Source organism: Nematolebias whitei, chromosome 22, assembly GCF_014905685.2.
Source record: "Nematolebias whitei isolate Nwh7 chromosome 22, NemWhi1, whole genome shotgun sequence".
Lineage (NCBI taxonomy): Eukaryota > Metazoa > Chordata > Actinopteri > Cyprinodontiformes > Rivulidae > Nematolebias > Nematolebias whitei.
In genome coordinates, this window is record NC_056519.1 from 3,453,533 (window position 1) to 3,471,674 (window position 18,142).

General features: G+C 41.7%; 2 protein-coding genes across 2 annotated transcripts in view; one reads left to right on the forward strand and one right to left on the reverse strand.

Annotated features, from left to right (window-relative positions):
* Positions 1–1,881: 1,881 nt before the first annotated feature.
* phyh (phytanoyl-CoA 2-hydroxylase) lies at positions 1,882–8,786 on the reverse strand. The gene is made up of 9 exons (XM_037696132.1): positions 8,721–8,786; positions 7,366–7,421; positions 7,040–7,150; positions 6,799–6,967; positions 5,783–5,864; positions 4,272–4,453; positions 4,047–4,196; positions 3,631–3,762; positions 1,882–2,292 (listed from the first exon to the last, which is right to left on the reverse strand). Exons 1-9 carry the CDS (start codon positions 8,784–8,786, stop codon positions 2,239–2,241), a joined length of 1,002 nt encoding a protein of 333 aa, XP_037552060.1. The 3' UTR covers positions 1,882–2,238.
* A 3,073-nt stretch (positions 8,787–11,859) lies between these two features.
* Positions 11,860–18,142, forward strand: part of cdk17 (cyclin-dependent kinase 17) — a 53,342-nt gene continuing 47,059 nt past the window's right edge. The window contains exon 1 of the mRNA XM_037695857.1: positions 11,860–12,134. The gene's annotated coding sequence lies outside the window, so the exon portion shown is untranslated. The remainder of the gene's footprint in view (positions 12,135–18,142) is intronic.

Genomic DNA, 18,142 nt, shown 5'->3' on the forward strand with positions numbered 1-18,142 from the left:
TAGTTGAAAGTTGCCATGAAAGGCACTAGCAGGTAATATGCTTATATATATATATATATATATATTCAGTTTAGAAATACATTCAAATCTTTTCAATTTCTCCAAAGACATTTTTCTGTTTGAAGTCTTCATCGGCAAATTGGTTCCATTTTTGTCTTCTTAAGCTACTTTTAGCTACTGTACTGCTATTTTCAGCTATACTGCTGCTTTTGGCAAGTTTGGCTACTTTCAACTACTGCATTGCTGCTTTTAGCTACTGTTCTACCATCTTCAGCTACTGTACTGATGCTTTTAGCTACTGTTGTGCTATTTTCAGCTACCATACTGCTGCTTTTTGTAACTGTTGTGCCACTTTCAGCTACCATACTGTTTTTAGCTACTCTTCTATTTTCAGCTATCACACTGCTGCTTTTAGCTACTGTTTCACTATTTTCAGCTACAACACTGCTACTTTTAGCTACTGTACCACTACTCTCAGCTATCATGCTACTGCTTTTAGCTACTGTTTCGCTATTTTCAGCTACAACACTGCTGCTTTTAGCTACTGTACCACTACTCTCAGCTATCATACTACTGCTTTTAGCTACGGTTTTGCTATTTTCAGCTACCACACTGCTGCTTTTTTGGTAACTGTTCTGTCACTTTCAGCAACCATTTTTGCTGCTTTAGCTACTGTACTGCTACTTTTATTTAGCATACTGCCAAATTTACCTTATCGCTACCATTCTGATTTGTTTAGCTACTATTTTGCTTATTTTAGCTCATGTCAATTTAAGCTACTGTTTGGATGAGTTTAGCAACTATTTGTTATTAATTTCTAAGTTTGTTATGCTAATATAGATATCTAACTTGCTCATTTTAGCTATTAGCTATAAATTTGCTCAGTTTTTACCTACAATTTAGCAAATTTGGACTATTAGCTATAAAGCAAATTTTAGCTTTTAACTAAGGGTTTGCTGATTTTAGCTTTTTCTTTTTGCTTGGATTAAATTCAATAACTCAATTTCAGCCCGTTCCAAAAATGTCCACAATCATCGAGGACTCAGCACTCACACTCCATCCATCATCCGTCATCCATCCATCATGCATCCATCCGCCCATCATTCATTTTCTTTGCCTGCTTGTCCTTTCTGGCTAACTTTTTTTAAGTTACATTTGCTTAAATTGCAAAAAGATTAAATAGAAGTTTACCAGTTTGGTTTTATAGTCAATCGCAGCACAAAAGCAACCTCAAATAGAGGTGTTATTGATCTTAACATTATTTTAGATTAGAATTCCTAATCTGGTGGTTTTTAACCTCAGCAGAGCTTTTGATTCAGTTGATCTTGTAGTTCTTCAGCATCTTGAGCACTGTTTGCGTTTAGGAAGTTCCCTTCTCAACTGGTTCAGAGTTGCATTTGGCGTTCCACAAGGGTTCGTTCTCGGTCCTTGTCCATTTAGTTTGTAGTATATGCTCTCACTTACGTTCATCATTACACAATGTATCTTTTCACTCATGTATGCTGATGATCCATAGATGTACTTATCAGTTTGTCACCCATCTTAATCTTGTAAACAATCTTATACAGTGATTTGCTGAGGTCAAATACTGATTGTCAATGAACTTCCTAAAGCCACACCAGGACAAAGCAGAAATTATTTTTGCAAATACAAATTAACTTGTTTTGAATGAATAATCAGTTCATTACCATTTATTGTCATAAAATACCATTGTAGTGAGTTTGAATATAAATATATATATAGTTATGAAATATTTGATAATCTACAGCATCATTATGATGAAGATTTAAAACTAAAACAGATTTTGTGTCATCAGTCAGAAGATGAATGTTTGTGTACGAAGAATAAAAGCAAAAAGCTGTATTCAGTCATTCTTGGTTTTATTATTAATGTTAATAAATTATTAAATTTAAAAAATATATTTCCTCATAAACATACAAGCGCTCATAAAACATTTAAATCATATACAATTTTAATTGAGCATAACACTTATGTTAGGATCAAGGCCTCACTTGGTTTTAATTACCTCTAGATCTACAGAAACTTTGATTTTTCTTTCTCCTCTGCGTCATCTTTACCATTTCACTCGATCTCTTTTTGACACACAATGATTTTTAGTTATTTTTACACTAAAATCGATCATTTCAAAAGTTTATGTCCTGGATTATAATCTTTTCATTTTCCACGTTGACTTGAAAGCTTGATAGATGAAGTTTTTCTTGTCCCATCGGTGCTTCTTCACAGAGTTTTCCTCTCTCCCTGCACCAGGCGGCCCCTGAAGGCCCAGCTATCCTGTGGAGTTACAAGTTATACTGTAAGTTCATACTGTTTTGTTTCTTGGAATTGAATTTCTTTCGTTTTATTTATAGGAAAAATGTTCTTGAGCTTGATGAGCCGTTGATCTAATGTCAAGTTGGACCAGATTCACATCAGTCAGACCAAACAGGAGATGAAATCTGTTTGGCTCCTGTACTCCCTAACACTTCAGGCTCAAGATGAGGCAGCTGATCGACAGTTTTTCCACAAATGGTTGATGTTAATCTGAGTTTTAAAACATCCAGATGAAGCTACGAGGTGACGGTCAGGAAGATAAATCCTTGTGGGTTGCGGGGCAGATTGTTTCTACGATAATTTGACAAAAGAAAAGCGTACGGGAGACTCCACAAACAGGTGTAAGAAGGAAACGTGACTTTTTGTCATCAAGGTGCAAACCAAACACCTCACCAAGCCGAGAACACCATCCCTATAGTGAGGAAGCACGGTGGTGGTAACATCATGATATGGGGATGCTTTTCACCAGCAGGGACTGAGAAACTGGTCAGAGTTCAAAGAAAAGATGGATGGAGCAAAATGCAGATAAATTCTTGCGTTTGAGTCTTTCCAGAGACCCGAGACTGGGACCAAAGTCCACCTTCCAGCCGGACAACGAAGGAAGGAGAACCAGATGAAGGTCCTGGAGTGATCTAGTTAAACTCTGAACCTCAGTCCAGCTGAGAGTCTCAGATTTAAAGATTGTTGACTCGAGCAGCACCGCCCTGAAAAAGCAGGAGCCTTTCTAGTTGAACGGAAAATGTTGAATGTTTGTCCCACATTTTCTTTTTTCATATTTATCCAGAACAGGGAAAATACTAAAATCTAGTTTCCTTCATCTCAAGGCCCGTAAGCACGCAGAATCACGCTGCTCTGCAGTCTCACATCGAGTTAAATGTAGCTGATGACAGAAACAGTTAATGTTCGATTTGCTGCATCTAAATAATAAACCATGAGCTAATTCGGCTGTTGTTGTTATTACTGCTTAACATCCAGTAAGTTTCATTTAAATAGCTTGGATGTTTAAATAAAGTCACAAGTCCCGCCTACTTTGTCACCTTTAATCACTCCTAAGTTAAACACATGGATGATGTAAGTGCAGCCTTTTAGTTTTTAATTGACGTGCAGGAAGAGCCGCCTCACAGTCGGTGCTTCCACTTCGGCTGCCTTCACTGACATCAGCGCTGTGGCTCTGGACCAGACCGCTCGTCGTGCTGAGCGTGTAACGTGCGGCGCGTAAATCGGCTCGGTTGTTTCGTCGGGCTGAGATCGTGGGTAAAAACGTAAACAGTAATAAAAGCGAGCTCAAACGTTCCTGACCTTGAAGGCGACGTCGTCGACGCCGTGCTTCCTCTTTACGATCTCTTTCACCTCGTTCTCAATGTTTTCCTGCGTGGTTCCTTTCACGTCGATGTAGTAACAATCACCGCTGGCGTAGTGGCAGGAGATGGCCTGGAGGGCACACACACACACACACACACACACACACATTGTATTTGTTTTGCCTAACATCTTGGGCTAACTGTTAGCTTGTTAGCTCTATTTCTCTAAACTGATGCGTTCCAAAGAGGTATGTGCAGCAGGTAAGATATTAATTGTTCTTATTCCTCACCACAGAACCCTGCTTCAAAAAGTCTGAACTGCTCCTTTAATCCAGGCCCTGTTAGACGTTTTGTTTGAGCCTTAAAAGTACAGACAAACAGCGTGACACAGGTGGATTCTGGGAGTTGCGGTACCTTGCGGAAGCCGTGCGTCTGGTTCATGCCGGAGCCGTGGATGAGCAGCGGGTGGAAGAAGACCGTGTCGCCCTTCTCCATCTCCACGTGCACCCTGGGGTGATCCGGGTCGTAGTTTCTCACTCCGTGGTACATCTTGTTCACCCCGTCCTGCGGACACGCGCAGTGCTCAGACAGAGGATACACTCGGGACTCTAACGGCGTTCCGTCTGTGTTTTTCTGCACCTCCCAGTCGGGGTAGTCGTGCTCCTGCAGGGAGCGCTCGTGACTTCCTGGCAGGACGACCAGGCAGCCGTTCTGCCTGTTCACTCTCTCCATCGCCGTCCAGGCGCAGACGATCCGATCCGATGGGCGGAACGGGAAGTAATGCAGATCCTGGTGCATCGGGTGTCGAGACGTCTTCTTACCTGGAGCGACAGGAGACGTGAGCATCACTTCACTGCCCAAACATTAAAACACAAAAACAAATTAAATTTGACGCATTCACTCTGTTTTTTCTTGTTCTTTTTATCTTTTATACTTCATTTTAAATCTTTTACTTCTACACCCTTTTATTTTAGCCGTTCATTGATGAAAACTTTCAGCTCAATCAGGAGATGGGCGCTCTGACTTTTGTAGCTTTTGTACTTTTCAAATTTTTATTTACAAATATTTTCTCCGTAGAAATGCTTTAAGATCTTTTGAATTCTTTCGGAAGCGTTCTTTCTGAAATTTGCTTCAGCAAACTAACAGTTTTTGTTTTGTGCTCATTTTAGCTACCATTCTGCTATTTGTAGCTAGCCATTTGCTATGTTTAGCTACTGTTCTGCTACTTTTAGCTTTTGACTAGTGTTTTCCTTCCACTAGCTAGCTATTTGCTACTTTAGGCTTTCATTTTGATACTTCTAGCTTTAAGCTAGTTAAATGTTCTGCTTTTTTTTTCTTTTTCTTTTTTTTACGTTTTAGCTAGTGTTTCGCTCCTTATAAGCTTTTAGCTAGCTTTTTGCAACTTTTAGTTTACTGTTATTCTTTTGCTAAGTTCAGTTTTAGCTAGTCTTTTGCTATGTTTAACATAGTGTTGGTTACTTTTAGCTAGCCTAGCGTTCTACAGCTTTTAGCTTTTAACTAGTGTTTTCCTTCTGTTGGCTAGCTATTTGTTACTTTAGGTTATAGGTTTAGTTTAGTGTTTTGATACTTTTAGCTTTTAGCTAGCACACTGTTCTGCTTTTTTACTTTTTAGCTAGCCTTTTGTGACTTTTAGCTTCTTGTTATTCCTTTGCAAAGTTCAGTTTTAGATAGTCTTTTGCTACATTTAGCTAGTAGTTGGTACTTTTACCTAGACCTTGCGTTACTTTTGGCTAGTCTAGTGTTTTGCATCTTTTAGCTTTTGACAAGTGTTTTCTTCCATGAGCTAACTATTTGCTTCTTTAGGCTATCATTTGGTGTTTTAAAACTTTTAGCTTTAAGTTAGCACAATGTTATGCTCTTTTACTTTTTAGATAGTGTTTCACTTCTATTAGCTTTTAGCTAGCCTTTTGTAACTTTTAGCTTCTTGTTATTCTTTTGCTAAATCAGTTTTAGCTATTATTTTGCTACATTTAGCTAGTAGTTGGTACTTTAACCTAGCACTTTGTTATAAAAGTAGCCAAATGCTAGGTAAAAGCTAGTGTAGTGCTCTGCATCTTTCAGCTAGTGCTTTGCTTCTTGTAGCCTTCAGCTCTTCTCACATGATCCTGTAAGTACCAGACTGCTCTGACCTGCATCAGGAGGTTTGTTGATCAGCATGGTGTGCATGGCCATGATGTTGGGTCCAGTGAAACTCTCCACGTACCGCAGGATCTGAACCAGAGGGGAACCGGCTTCTGTTAGTCAGGTTTAAAGACCCAAAGCAGCAAACAGATCGTTCTCTTCTCTGTAAATAATGTTTATCTGAACGTTTACGTAACGTCTCCGATGTCAGTGAGCTCTGTTAGCAACCGAACTTTATTCAGTCGGCACTTTATAAACAGTTCAGCTAAAACTAAAGACAGAAGCAGAGTGAACACTGTGCTGAATTTGCTGAAAATTACTCAAGAAGCTAAAGTTGTGATGCTAAAGCTAAATGAGGCAGAACACTGTCTAAAAGCTAAAAGAAGAAAAATGCTAGCTAAAACCAGTAAAACTAGCTATTAGTCAGAAAGGCTAGTATAAAAATAGCAAAATGCTAGCTAAAAGTTGCAAAAGGGCAATTAAAAGCTCAAAATAGCTAAAAGCAAGCTAAAAGCTAAATTAGCAAGAGGGTTGCTAAAAATAACAAAAGTTGGCTCAAAGCTAAGTGTAAAGGAATGTTAGCTAAAACTAGGAAAAGGCTAGTAGTATTAGCAAAATGGTAGTTTAAAGCTAAGTGTAGCTTAAGAAGACATAAACAGAGCCAATAGCTGAAGCCGAATTTTAAAAGAGAACATTTCTGAAGGAACTGAAGAGATTTCTGTGTATTTCTAGGTGGAAAAAATTTGCAAATAAAGTTAAGTATTTTAAAAAATGTAGAAGTTACAAAAACCAAAAGTGACAGCATCCATCTCCTGAACGAGCTGAACGTTTTGACAGATCAACAGCTAAAATAGCAGAAAGTATGCAGAGGACAAACAGCATAAAGGAAAATAACAAACAGCAAAACAACAGTGTGAAAGATGATGACTCAGCGTTTAGCCGTGTGTAAAAGATGATGACTCAGCGTTCAGCCGTATAACAGTGCTTCTCCAACACGATTAAAAACACCGGCATGTTGCTCTACCTGCGGTAACGAGCAGTAACGAAACAGTTCGGGGCTCTCCTGAAAGTCCTGCAGTTTGGAAACGGCTCTCTGGTCCGGAACGAACTCGGACTTGGCGATCGCCACGTCCCGCATCACGATCAGGCCGGGAACCTTCACTTCTCCCCGACAAATCCGTTCGAACTCCTTCCTGAAAACGGAGGTGCACAACGTGGTTCACTTTTCAAACAACCTGGTTTCACTCGGAGTACGAAGTGCGTACCTGAACCTCTGGATGTCCTCGTCAGACACCAGATCCCTGATGACGAGGAAGCCGTTCTCCTCGTAGAAGAGCCGCTGCTCTGGGGTCAGCACGCCCGTATCAGAAGAGTACCTGTCCCAAACAGTGACAGAAACAACTGTTCGCATTAAATCACAAACTTTGAACGAGTATCATCTGGAGCATGGTACGATGTTGCAAATACAGTGAAAGAAACGTCTCCGATTAGATAACAAATAACTGAACTTTTACTGACACTGGAAGCAACGACTGATTTTTTTATTTATTTTTAACAGAAACTCGTCATGAACCTTCAGGTGAGGTGGTACCTCAGTCTCTGCAGGGGGCCGGAGGTGACGGCGTGAGCAGATGCCGCCTCACAGATCTGATGTCGGTCGGTTATGAACAAACCTGATAAGAAGGAGCACGGCGTGGACGCAGAGTAAAACTCTACGTACCAACTGTAAACCTTAGACACGATATTTTAGCATTGCTTCGTTTCCAAATAAGCCATAACGTTAATAAACATAAATAAAGTTTTTCCGAGTGGAAAAACTACGTACAAAGACGCCGCCTTCAGAACAATAATTGTGATTTTGTGTTTTATTCTCAGCTGCTTCGACGCTTCGTCTGGACTTTGCTTTTATTTTGTAGATTAGCTGCTGAGTCGGGGTCATTGTTCTGTTGCGTCATGACCCAGTTTGGTGCAACCATCAGCTGTCGGCCCAGGTCATCACCCCTCCACCACCGTGTTTGACTGTTGGTACGTTTTCAAAATGACCCGACCTTCTTCAGTTAGATGTCCAGCAGCACCTGCAGCCTTCAGAACATTTCACAGACGTCATATCGGACCACTGGACGTCCCTCTCTGAACAGAAACAAACCTGTCGGCTCAAAGTGGATGAATAGTTTCTCAATAAACGTTTACATCGCCATCGGTTTTGCAAATAGTAGCTGTAGCTCCTCTTGTGCAGCGTGGGACCTGCAGGAACATATCGATGTAATGCCAAATCAGCAGCGGTGTAAAGGTTACCAAAACAGCACTTGCATGAAATGCTAAAACTTTGAGGGGATTTGAGGCAACAGCAATCCACTCTTTGTCTTTGTGTTTCTTCCCCTTCAGAGAACTCCTTAAAATATTTGTTTATATCCTCTCCAGGGATCCCTACTTTAAAAGATCTGAACTTAATCAAAGGTTTGATTATCAGCACCTCTGTGTTCCTCCTGACTAATAAAACCGGAAGTGCTTACAGATGTTGCTCAGCTGGTTGTGTTTACCTATTTTTAGAACTTTATATAAAACTGAATAGTTATGTTTTTAAGTCTTGAATGTTTTACGACAAAAGAGAGACAAAAAAAGCCAATAAAAATAGTTACAAGTATGTTATAAAGTTAAACGCCTTCAGGCTGAACCAAACCGTTAGCTGCGCAGTTAGCTAACATGCTAACTAGCTTATCCAACAAAAACACCCGCAGAGATAAAACAGCAGAACAACTTAAGAGTTATAGAGAGTTATAGACTATAAGAATAGGTTATAAAGTTTTTTATAAGTTTTTATAAACCGTCAGGGCCGGTTCCTGTGGGTCCGGGGTCCAGACCGCTGCCCGGTGCCTGGAGCTCCGCTGCCGGCTGGAGAGCCAGCCTGGCCCCGAGGCAGCAGCGGTTTAACTAAATAAAGGATACAATCGAAGCCGATGATCGATCGAGATGATTGATCATCAGTCGGAGTCTCTCCGCAGCGCGAGACATTCTGCTGTCCTGTCAGTTTAACAGATCAGTGGAGCGAAGTGGGTCTGAGTTCGGGTTTTATTGGAGTAAAGTTCAAAAACAAGGACGGAAGCCCGGATGTGTGGAAGAACATTAATGCCACAAAAAAGTCGCGATTCTGCGTTTTAAAGTTAATTTTATGGGGTTTAAGGTAAATATTATGACTTTTGAAGTCATCGTTGCATCTGAAAGTTACAATTATTTTATTTAATTTTTTCGTCTGCTCCACAGCAAATTAACTCCCACAAAGTCCTGCAGACACCGAGCTACCACAGCCCTCTGTGTGGAGCAGAGAGCTGCCATACAGGGCGCCTGGGGGAGCAGATGGTGGGGGTCAAGGGCCTTGCTCAAGGGCCGAGTACTTGCAAGGGCCCAGAGTGGGGCAAACGAGATCGGAGACAGGTGTGGGTGCTTCACCTTTCCCACCCACATTTTGATGTTGTCGGTGCTGAGAGTTGAACAGACAATCTTCCGATCACAGGCCCACCTTCTCCAACCTCTGCACCACCACTCCCATGATTAAGACTTTCAACTCTAAAACTCATTATTATGAGTGAACTTCCATCCATCCATCCATCCATCCATCCATCCATCCATCCATCCATCCATCCATCCATCCATCCATCCATCCATCCATCCATCCATCATCTTCCTCTTGTTCTGGACTCAGGTCTCGGGGGCAGCAGCTTGAGCAGGGAGGTCCAGACATCTCTCTCCACAGCCTCTTCCAGTTCTTCTGCGAGGACTCCAAGGTGTCCTGGGTCTTCCCTGGGTCTTCCCCAGGGTCTCCTCCCAGTCTGACATGCCTGTAGCACCCCCCTAGGGAGGTGTCCACGAAGCATCCTTACAAGTAAACGGACTGTACTTATATAGCACCTTTCTATCTTATTGAGATACTCAAAGCTCTTTACAACAATCTGTGCCTCATTTACCCGTTCATACAGCTCTATACTAGATCTGTACAAAGATAATAGAACAAATCATTCTAAATCACTTCTTTTGAGATCACATTCATATACCGATGGGACACACATCAGAGGCAATGAGGGGTTCAGTGTCTTGCCCAGGGACATTTCTGCATGTGTCTGCTGGTGGATTCGAACCCCCAACTCTTGCATTGGAGGACGACTGCTCTAACCAGAGTTCATGACCGTAGGTGAGGGCAGGAACGTAGACCGACCAGTAAACAGAGAGCTTTGCCTTACAGCTCTGCTCCCAATGGACCAGCACAGAGTCTGCAATACTGCAGATGCTGCACCATCTGTCAATCACGCTCCTTCCTTCCCTCACTCGTGAACCCCGAGATACTTGAACTCCTCCACTTGAGTCAGAACCTCACCCTCGACCTGAAGAGAACAGTCCACCCTTTTCTGACTGAGGACCACGGCCTCAGATTTGGAGGTGCTGATTCTCATCTCAGCCGATGACACCATCAGGACCACATCATCTGCAAAAAGCAGAGATGGAATCCTGAGGCCACCGAACAAGAATCCCTCCCTGGCTGCACCGAGAAATTCTGTCCATAAAAGTTATGAACAGAATCGGTGACAACGGGCAGTCCTGATGGAGTCCAAATCCCACCCTGATGGGGTCTAACTTACTACCAGCAATGAGAACCATATTCTTGCACCGCTATAGGGACCAAACAGCCTGTAGCAGCGGGCCCCCAAGCCAGATTTAGAGCGCCATGGCCACTAACCATGACTTGTACCTCTCCTGCAGGCGGTGGGCCCACAAGAAGGCAAACCCATGCTGATCGTTCACGCTGAGCCCGACTGGGCCCGGTGGGTAAAGACTCGGTCTCCGGGCTCTCACCGACGAACCCCTCCCCCAGGCCTGGCTCCAGGGTCGGGCCCTGGCAACCCACATCCGGGCAAGGGACACTGAGCTCCTTACTGTTTTCTGTCCATCTGAATCGCTCTTTGTCTGGCCGGTCAGCGAGGACCAGTCTGTCTTGGGACCAGGGTCCATCGCCCCCAACAGCTCCTAGGATCATTCAGGTGCACAAATTCCTCCACCATGATAAGGTGGTGATTCAAGAAGGAGGACACTGAATGAACTTCTTAATATGAAATGAAAAACTCTTAAAAAAATATATATATATTTTAATTTTGATCATTGAAAATGGACAGAGAAAAGACTGCTCAAATATAATAAAACAGTTAAAGCAATTCAAACAGCATGAATAAAACTTGAAGAACAATTTATACAGGTTGTTTATGGCATTTTTATCCACTTATATCTAATTTATTAGCTGTAGAGCTAAAGTTGGAGGGTTATCCAGCAGAGAGCGCCACACAACAACAAATAAACAGGAAACACAATGCCCAATATTAGTAATTCTTCTAAATACTTATCAAAACTACATCAAACAATAAGTATTCACAACTTTTTGATGACACGTTTTATATACATAAATAAAATTCCAACTTAGATTTTTTTTTAATTAATAATTGATTGTAATGTTTATATTAAGACATAAACATAAAGATAACATAAAGACATAAACATAAAGACCTGATTTGTTGAAATCAGGTCTCTCTTGTAAATGAGTCCTCGAGGCTCAATGGGATTTACCTGTATAAATAAAGGTTGATTGATTGATAAAGATAACTTAAAAATTAATATTCAGATACCTGAGTGGATTTTCACATTTCATTTTGATGCATGAGTTATTTTTTTACTAAAATGATTTCGTGTGTGTGTGTGTACTTTTTCTTTTTTTTAAAAATGTATTTATTACATAATTACAATAAGTTTATCTAGATATTGTACGGGCTTTAAATACTTTTAAATATGCTATTTCTTGCCTGTATGGAACATAAAACAACAAAAAAAAAGTTATGTATTTTCAAAAACAACTCTCCGAACAACGATGAAGGTGCTTTTATTTTGAACGTTTTGACCGGAAACTCTTCGAACGTTACGAGGCTTTTATCTTGAAAGCGCTTGTAGAAGACAACGGATGGTCGTCGCTATCGGAGTTTTATTTTGAAGCGGAAACGGAAGTTAGCCGTTCATTTCGGCCGCTAGCTTAAACGGTCGCACCACTCCCGTGTCAGTCGACATGAAGGTCCTCCTCCTGCCGCTTTAAACTGCCTTCACGTCTGAACCGACGACATTTTTTAAATTTCTTTAAGGGGGTTCGGTCTCGAGCATCTCGCGCCCCCACTCATTCGGTGTCGGTCGGAGGATACGTGTTTTTTAGTGTCGGAGCTAAACGGAGCTACAGTGTTTCCACAGTTTGGTGGGTGAATAAAGCCGAGGAGGAAGAGGGCATCCGGCCCTGGCAGCTCCGGAGGATTCGGCTCGAACCGAACCCGTTTTCAGGTAATTTATTTATTTATTTATTTTTGGAGGGGGGCTAAATATCATCCTGTCCGATGATGGACACAGCGTTTCTTCGTCTCCCGTTGCAAAAGACGAATAATCAACACCGTCAACGAAGAGGAAACGGTGACTTTAAGTGCAATTTTATCTTGTTTTCACGTTTCAGAATATTTCTGTCATAAAAACATAACGTCAGGTGCAGCAGTTTGTTAATACATCTCATATAAACCACCAAAATACCTCTTAAAGACGACAAAATGCTACAAAATTATGAAATAAATGCAGGAATATTGTTTAAAAATGTGTAAAATCTACATGTGGACGCACGGTTTGAGATATGTTTATGCGTCACATTTAATAATACATCATGTTCTCTTCATGCAGAGGTCTTTTTATTATTTTTTTTACACATTTATACTGAGAAGTGTGTTTTTCCCCATCAAAACAAATAAAGCTTATTTCAAAGCCTCCTGCAGACATGGGGTCTGGCAGTAAAGAAATGTTTTAAGATGATTTTACCATCACAACCAGTTGCATTAGGATGCAGCTGAGATATGCAGCTGAAATGAGAGATGATAGTGGGTCTTTAGTGAAAATGTTCCTCAGACACAGACGCGCGTGCAGAATGTTTTGCTTCTTTTTGTGCAGAAATGGAGCTGCATCAGGGGTGCACCGCCCTGCCGTCGCCCTGGCAACGCAGAGATGCTGTGAAAAGTTGTCATAAACACCCAGCTACCTAAAGATTACACAAATTACAGTCGCAGTTTTCAACCACTCTTTCTTTTCCAAGTTAAAAAGCAGCACAGGCCAATAGTTTTTCTTTATACAAACACACAAATGTTCCAGAACGTTTTGGACGTTTCTGTGCAGATTTGAATGAATTTCTGCAGCTTTGCCCAAATAACACAACTGACTGTTTGGACTAACAAGAAAACTTTTAATTTCATTTAAAACGTGAACGACGCGTTGCACTTTTAGCTACGATGCAAGTGTGGTCAGCTGTTTTTGAGGTGGCGCTTAGTTTATGTTCAGCTTTTAGGAAACATGGACAGGAAATGGTTAAAAAACTAAACTCGAGGCTATAAACTAATGCAGTTCTACAAAGTGTAAATATAATATTTAACCACGTCATGAGACAGTTAAAAAAAAAAAAAGATTAAACTAACAAAATCTGTACAAATTATTTCTCGTAACGGTTGATGTGTTATTAAGACTTAAGCTAAATTTGTGACTACCACGCGCGTTTGTTTACGTATTAAAGCTGCGAGGTTTCTGAAAATAAGTACACGACGGTGGCGTCTGGACGAGCTGTTTGGGCTCTTGAAGTCGGATCATATCAGTGTGTCGGTACGCGTTCACACCAAGATTTGTTGAGTTAAGGGCTTTGTTTACATTGAGTGCATACCTGCTGTTCTTTATCTTTTATCAGTACATCTAGAAAACCTGCCGGAGTAAACCCGTCCAAACTGCACGATTTGATAAAGTGCAGGATAAAGTTTTTATGTTGATGATGTGTAGCTATAAGTTACAGTTTAAACAAACCGTCTCAGAGCAAAGAACAACAAATTAATTGTTCCTTATAGACGATGCTATAAACTCATACGAGCAGAGCTTTGATATGCAGAATATGACTTTTAATATAATGCAGAAATATCTGCAATGTGTTTTAGGCTCTTTTTTTATTTCCTCTTTGACCTGGATTCCCTTCCATCCATCACCCTCATCTGGAACAGCTCTGTCCTGCATGTGTGTGTGAACTGACCCACATTCAGATCTACTGGCTGTGGGGGCGATGCACCCTCAGAGGACGGGGTAATGACCCCGGCAGCTTCCTCCTCGTGCCCGCAGGTTATACAGCAGCGATTGTATCGATCCGTCTCCACGTTATGAGGCACATAACGGAGCCGAGTGTCTGCTGTAAGATACAGAGAACAGATGAGAAGATTTCATTAGAGATCTAACGCTCTGAACGTTCATCACCAGAGATTTAATCTGAGATCCCCTTGTGTTGAGAAACGATGACGTGCCAGCCATTTTGGTTTGACTCTCAGCTACTACCACATAAAATTTTAGCTCCAGATCTGTAAAACTGACCGAGTTCGAGCCGAATGTCGGCTGGCCGCGGTGGCCATCTTGAATGGGACTGCCTCCAAAAGTTCAGTGACTACTTTCTGAGAGGTTCTGTGAAGTTCTTCCAGTGATTCACGTGATATTTTGCTAACCGTACGGACAAACGCAAGAACAAGCAGAAGTTTTATTTATTTGCCTCTGGCTGTAGACGCTAAATATATAAATGCCTAAAAATAAAAAGTGTCAGGAGTGCGCAGATACAGACATCATAAACGTCCCTGATCAATAATAAACATCTCAAGAAGGAGTTCTATAAAAAGAAGAGGGAGTGAGTTTCTGGACCGGTTGTCAATAGCAACAGTGTTGTGGAGGCAGCTTTACCATCAGATTATAGATGTTTTTAACACTATTTTAAACGGGATATATTTATCTGTTCGCTGTTCTAACATGTATTTACTGCTGGCTGCTGCCAGAATTATAATAATTAGAATAGTAATAATAATTACAATCAGAAAAAGCTTAGTATCATTGCACTGAAATACAGTGAGATTATGTTCGTACAGTCGTCTGAAAGATGGGCAGAGTGCTGCTGAAAGCGCGGCCCCTTATTATGTTTAGATAGAAAAGGGGAAAAGGCCATGAGGATGGATACAGTGGTATTACAAAAAGATCTCTTCACACCATGTCCTTATCAGGACACAATTTAAGACATCAAAAACCTCAACCAGCAGCACATTTATAGACACATATGCATTTGATGACAAGACGGTGAGATTTTTGTTCACGAAGCACTTCCAGATGATCCATAGTAGGAATGCGCAATATGTACGGTACACGGTAGAAACGATAGACATTTAGCCTACGACAGAGATCTGTATTCTACCGGCTAACCTGTGTCTGATGTAAAATCAGAGTTGTCAGATTTAATTGTTACTTTTTTGTGTTGAAAACTTGCATAAGTGGCGTTAAAGTCTTTTCTTGGAGAGCTAAGTAGTGAAGCCACAAGCTAACTACGGCCGGCTTGCCGTAGTGTTGCCGTATTCGGACGCATAGGCAAAACGCTGTGTTCCATAGACAGAGCTTTTCCTCAGTTTACACATATTCTAGGATAAATTTGATAAGTCGGCCTGCTTCGAGGACAAACGGGGGAGTCTGATTCAGATAAGCTACAATTGATATATTTTTTTTCAGTCAGACTGTTATTTCGCGTCAGCCTTGAGTTCTGCTGGTAGTTTCGATCCAGAATGGCCAGATTAGTGGACATTCTACTGGTCCGTGCTTATGAGCCTCATCCAAGGTCGTCCCCAACATGCTTATTAGTTCCAGAAGATGCAGGTGGCCTGCGTTTCTCACAAATCACTTCCATCTTATGGTTTAGCTCGTAAATCAGCTGATTTTGAGTACTCGAAGCACGAACCAGACCTTCACACAAGCTCGGCAGTCTTGCCATGGCCGAAACTGCTGCCACTGTCTTCTTTAATAGACGATAACCTGGGAATCTGCCGGTGCCAAAAAGCAGAAACCCTGCTATCAGGATTCCAAGATTCCAATTATATAAACATCTTCGGCGTCCTCCTGAGACAAAACGGAAAGACACATCAGCTTCCAAACTCCCCACGGATCCATGACGTATGCTGCCGCGTGAATCTCAGCAGGGCATGAGGGTTCTCCAGGACCCTGTTGCTTTGTTGAAAAGATTTTATTGGTTGCGTTGAAAGTCCAGCTCACCAGATCCATGACAGTAGTTTTTCGTTTTGGAAGTGTAACAGGAGCTCCGATACACAGGCAGAGAGCAGAAAAGCAGGAGGAGGACGGGAGAGGGAAAAAAGGTGTCCGTCTTGCACAAGAGCAAGTGAGGAAAAGTGCTGATCCAGGTTCAGTTTTGTGATGTAAGAACACGTAAAGAAAACGGTCTAGAATTGAATTCACGTGATGCTTGTTGTTTTTAGAGAGGGCTCCGACTCTTTAGGTCTTTAGAGCAGCTGAAGTTCTTGCTTGGACTTTAGAAGAGTTGGTGCTCCTCCGCTGTGCACCCAAGTGTCCTTGGGCAAGACGCTGACCACCAAGTTGCTCCTAATCTGCACATTTCAGTGTGTGAATGTGTCTTATGTAAAAGTACTTTATTAATAAAGCACTTTAAAATATAAAAAAACCATACAGATGCAACAAAGTGTTGCAACATTGAACGACGTTTAAGGCGTAAATCAAAGAATAAAGAAAACAGCCAAAAAACAGTCGGGAAGACTAGAAAGTGATGCATAAATACAGTGAGTGGGACACATGCACATGCACATGCACAGCAAGTTATGCGAGTCATGTCAGGAATGTGAATTGTTGGGAGTTCATTGTCTTTTTCTTTGTCTCACACAAACACACAGCATCTGTCCAGCCTGTCGGTAACGTCATCAAATGATTTACTTCATAGAAAGAAACACCTCTGTCTGTGTGTGTGTCTGTCTGTGTGTGTGTCTGTGTGTGTGTCTGTGTGTGTGTGTCTGTGTGTGTGTGTGTGTTATCTTGTGTTTGGGTTTAAGTGGGGGATGTTGCGTCTCCCAGGATAAACGAGCATCACTTTGTGTGAAAGCGTTCATTTTTTCCTGTATTTTCTGGCGTCGTGCGTTGGACGACGGCCCGCTCTCTGTCGTGTGTTTGGAGGACTGAGCAGGGTGAGATTGGCCTAATCTGAGATTAGGCTGTGGCGTTGTTGGAGCAGCAGCAGCAGGGATTAAAGTCACACACACTTTTATGTATATGAACACCGAGAGGTTGTTTTTAACTTGTAAAGTCACTTTCCCAAGGCGATGCTGACCCGACTGGTGTCGTCTGACGAGGACAACGATGAAATATTCATCACAGACTCACAACAAGCCTCGGATTGGGTTTCACCCTGCGTCCTTTTTAGTCTAACTTAGTTTTTTGCTTCCAAAGTGGGTTTAATCAGATGGAGAGTACATCATTTATGTGCAAATGTACAGAACCTAACGTTGGATCTTTTTATTCGTTGCTATAGGAACCTTTACTTATTTGCAGATTTGACGTCAAAGTTGGGCAATAAAGTTTCCCAGAGACAAACGATGATAACTGGGACTGTTTCAGAGACGGACCAACACGCAGTACTTAATTCTGCCAAATTAAATTTAGTAATAAAGATAATAACTGATGTTGCTGCTGAGCGATACCTTTTGACAGTGAAGCTTTGTGTGTTCTGTAGTTTGATTTTATTTTAAACTTAATTTCATGCCTCAGCGATAACGTGGACTCACAGGCAACAAAGCAGCGTGTGAGTGATTGATGCTCTGAGAGGTAAAACTCAGTAACCTGGTGTGAAAACTGGATCAGTGAGCCGCCTAAAGCTCAACACGAAGGCGTCGTCGGATGGATAACTGACCTGAATATTTATTTGACAATCAGCTGTGTTGTGAGCTTTATAGTTATTGCTGCGAACGCAGAGTCACTCAGTTCAAGAATCTTTATTATCCTCAAGAGGCAATTTGTTTCACAGTCGGTAGACACAAAACATCCAGACTAGACAAGACATTAAGACATTAACTGCACAGAAATCATCACTGTTCGTTGAGAAGCCTCATCTCTACAGGGATGAATGAGTTGTTCGGTCTGTTCGTTCTACATCTGGGCAGCAGATACCTGCGTCCAGATGGAAGACACCTGAACTCACCATGGAGCGGTGATCGGGATCTGCCAGAATCAGTCTGGCCTTGTTCACTGACCTCGCCTTGTGTAGGTCAGTGAGGTTCTGTAGGTCAGTGAGGTTCTGTAGGTCATTGAGGTTCTGTAGGTCAGTGAGGTTCTGTGGGTCATTGAGGTTCTGTAGGTCAGTGAGGTTCTGTAGGTCAGCGAGGTTCTGTAGGTCAGCGAGGTTCTGTAGGTCATTGAGTTTCTGTAGGTCAGCGAGGTTCTGTAGGTCAGCGAGGTTCTGT

Bases quoted from the DNA above. Each gene is read 5' to 3' on its own strand.
- phyh (XM_037696132.1), bottom strand. From the start codon at position 8,786: ATGTCTCGCGCTGCGGAGAGACTCCGACTGATGATCAATCATCTCGAT. The intron at 6,968-7,039 runs GTACGCACTTCG...CTCCGTTTTCAG, and splicing joins GAGGACATCCAGAGGTTCAG to GAAGGAGTTCGAACGGATTT. The intron at 4,454-5,782 runs GTCAGAGCAGTC...CTGTCGCTCCAG, and splicing joins CAACAAACCTCCTGATGCAG to GTAAGAAGACGTCTCGACAC.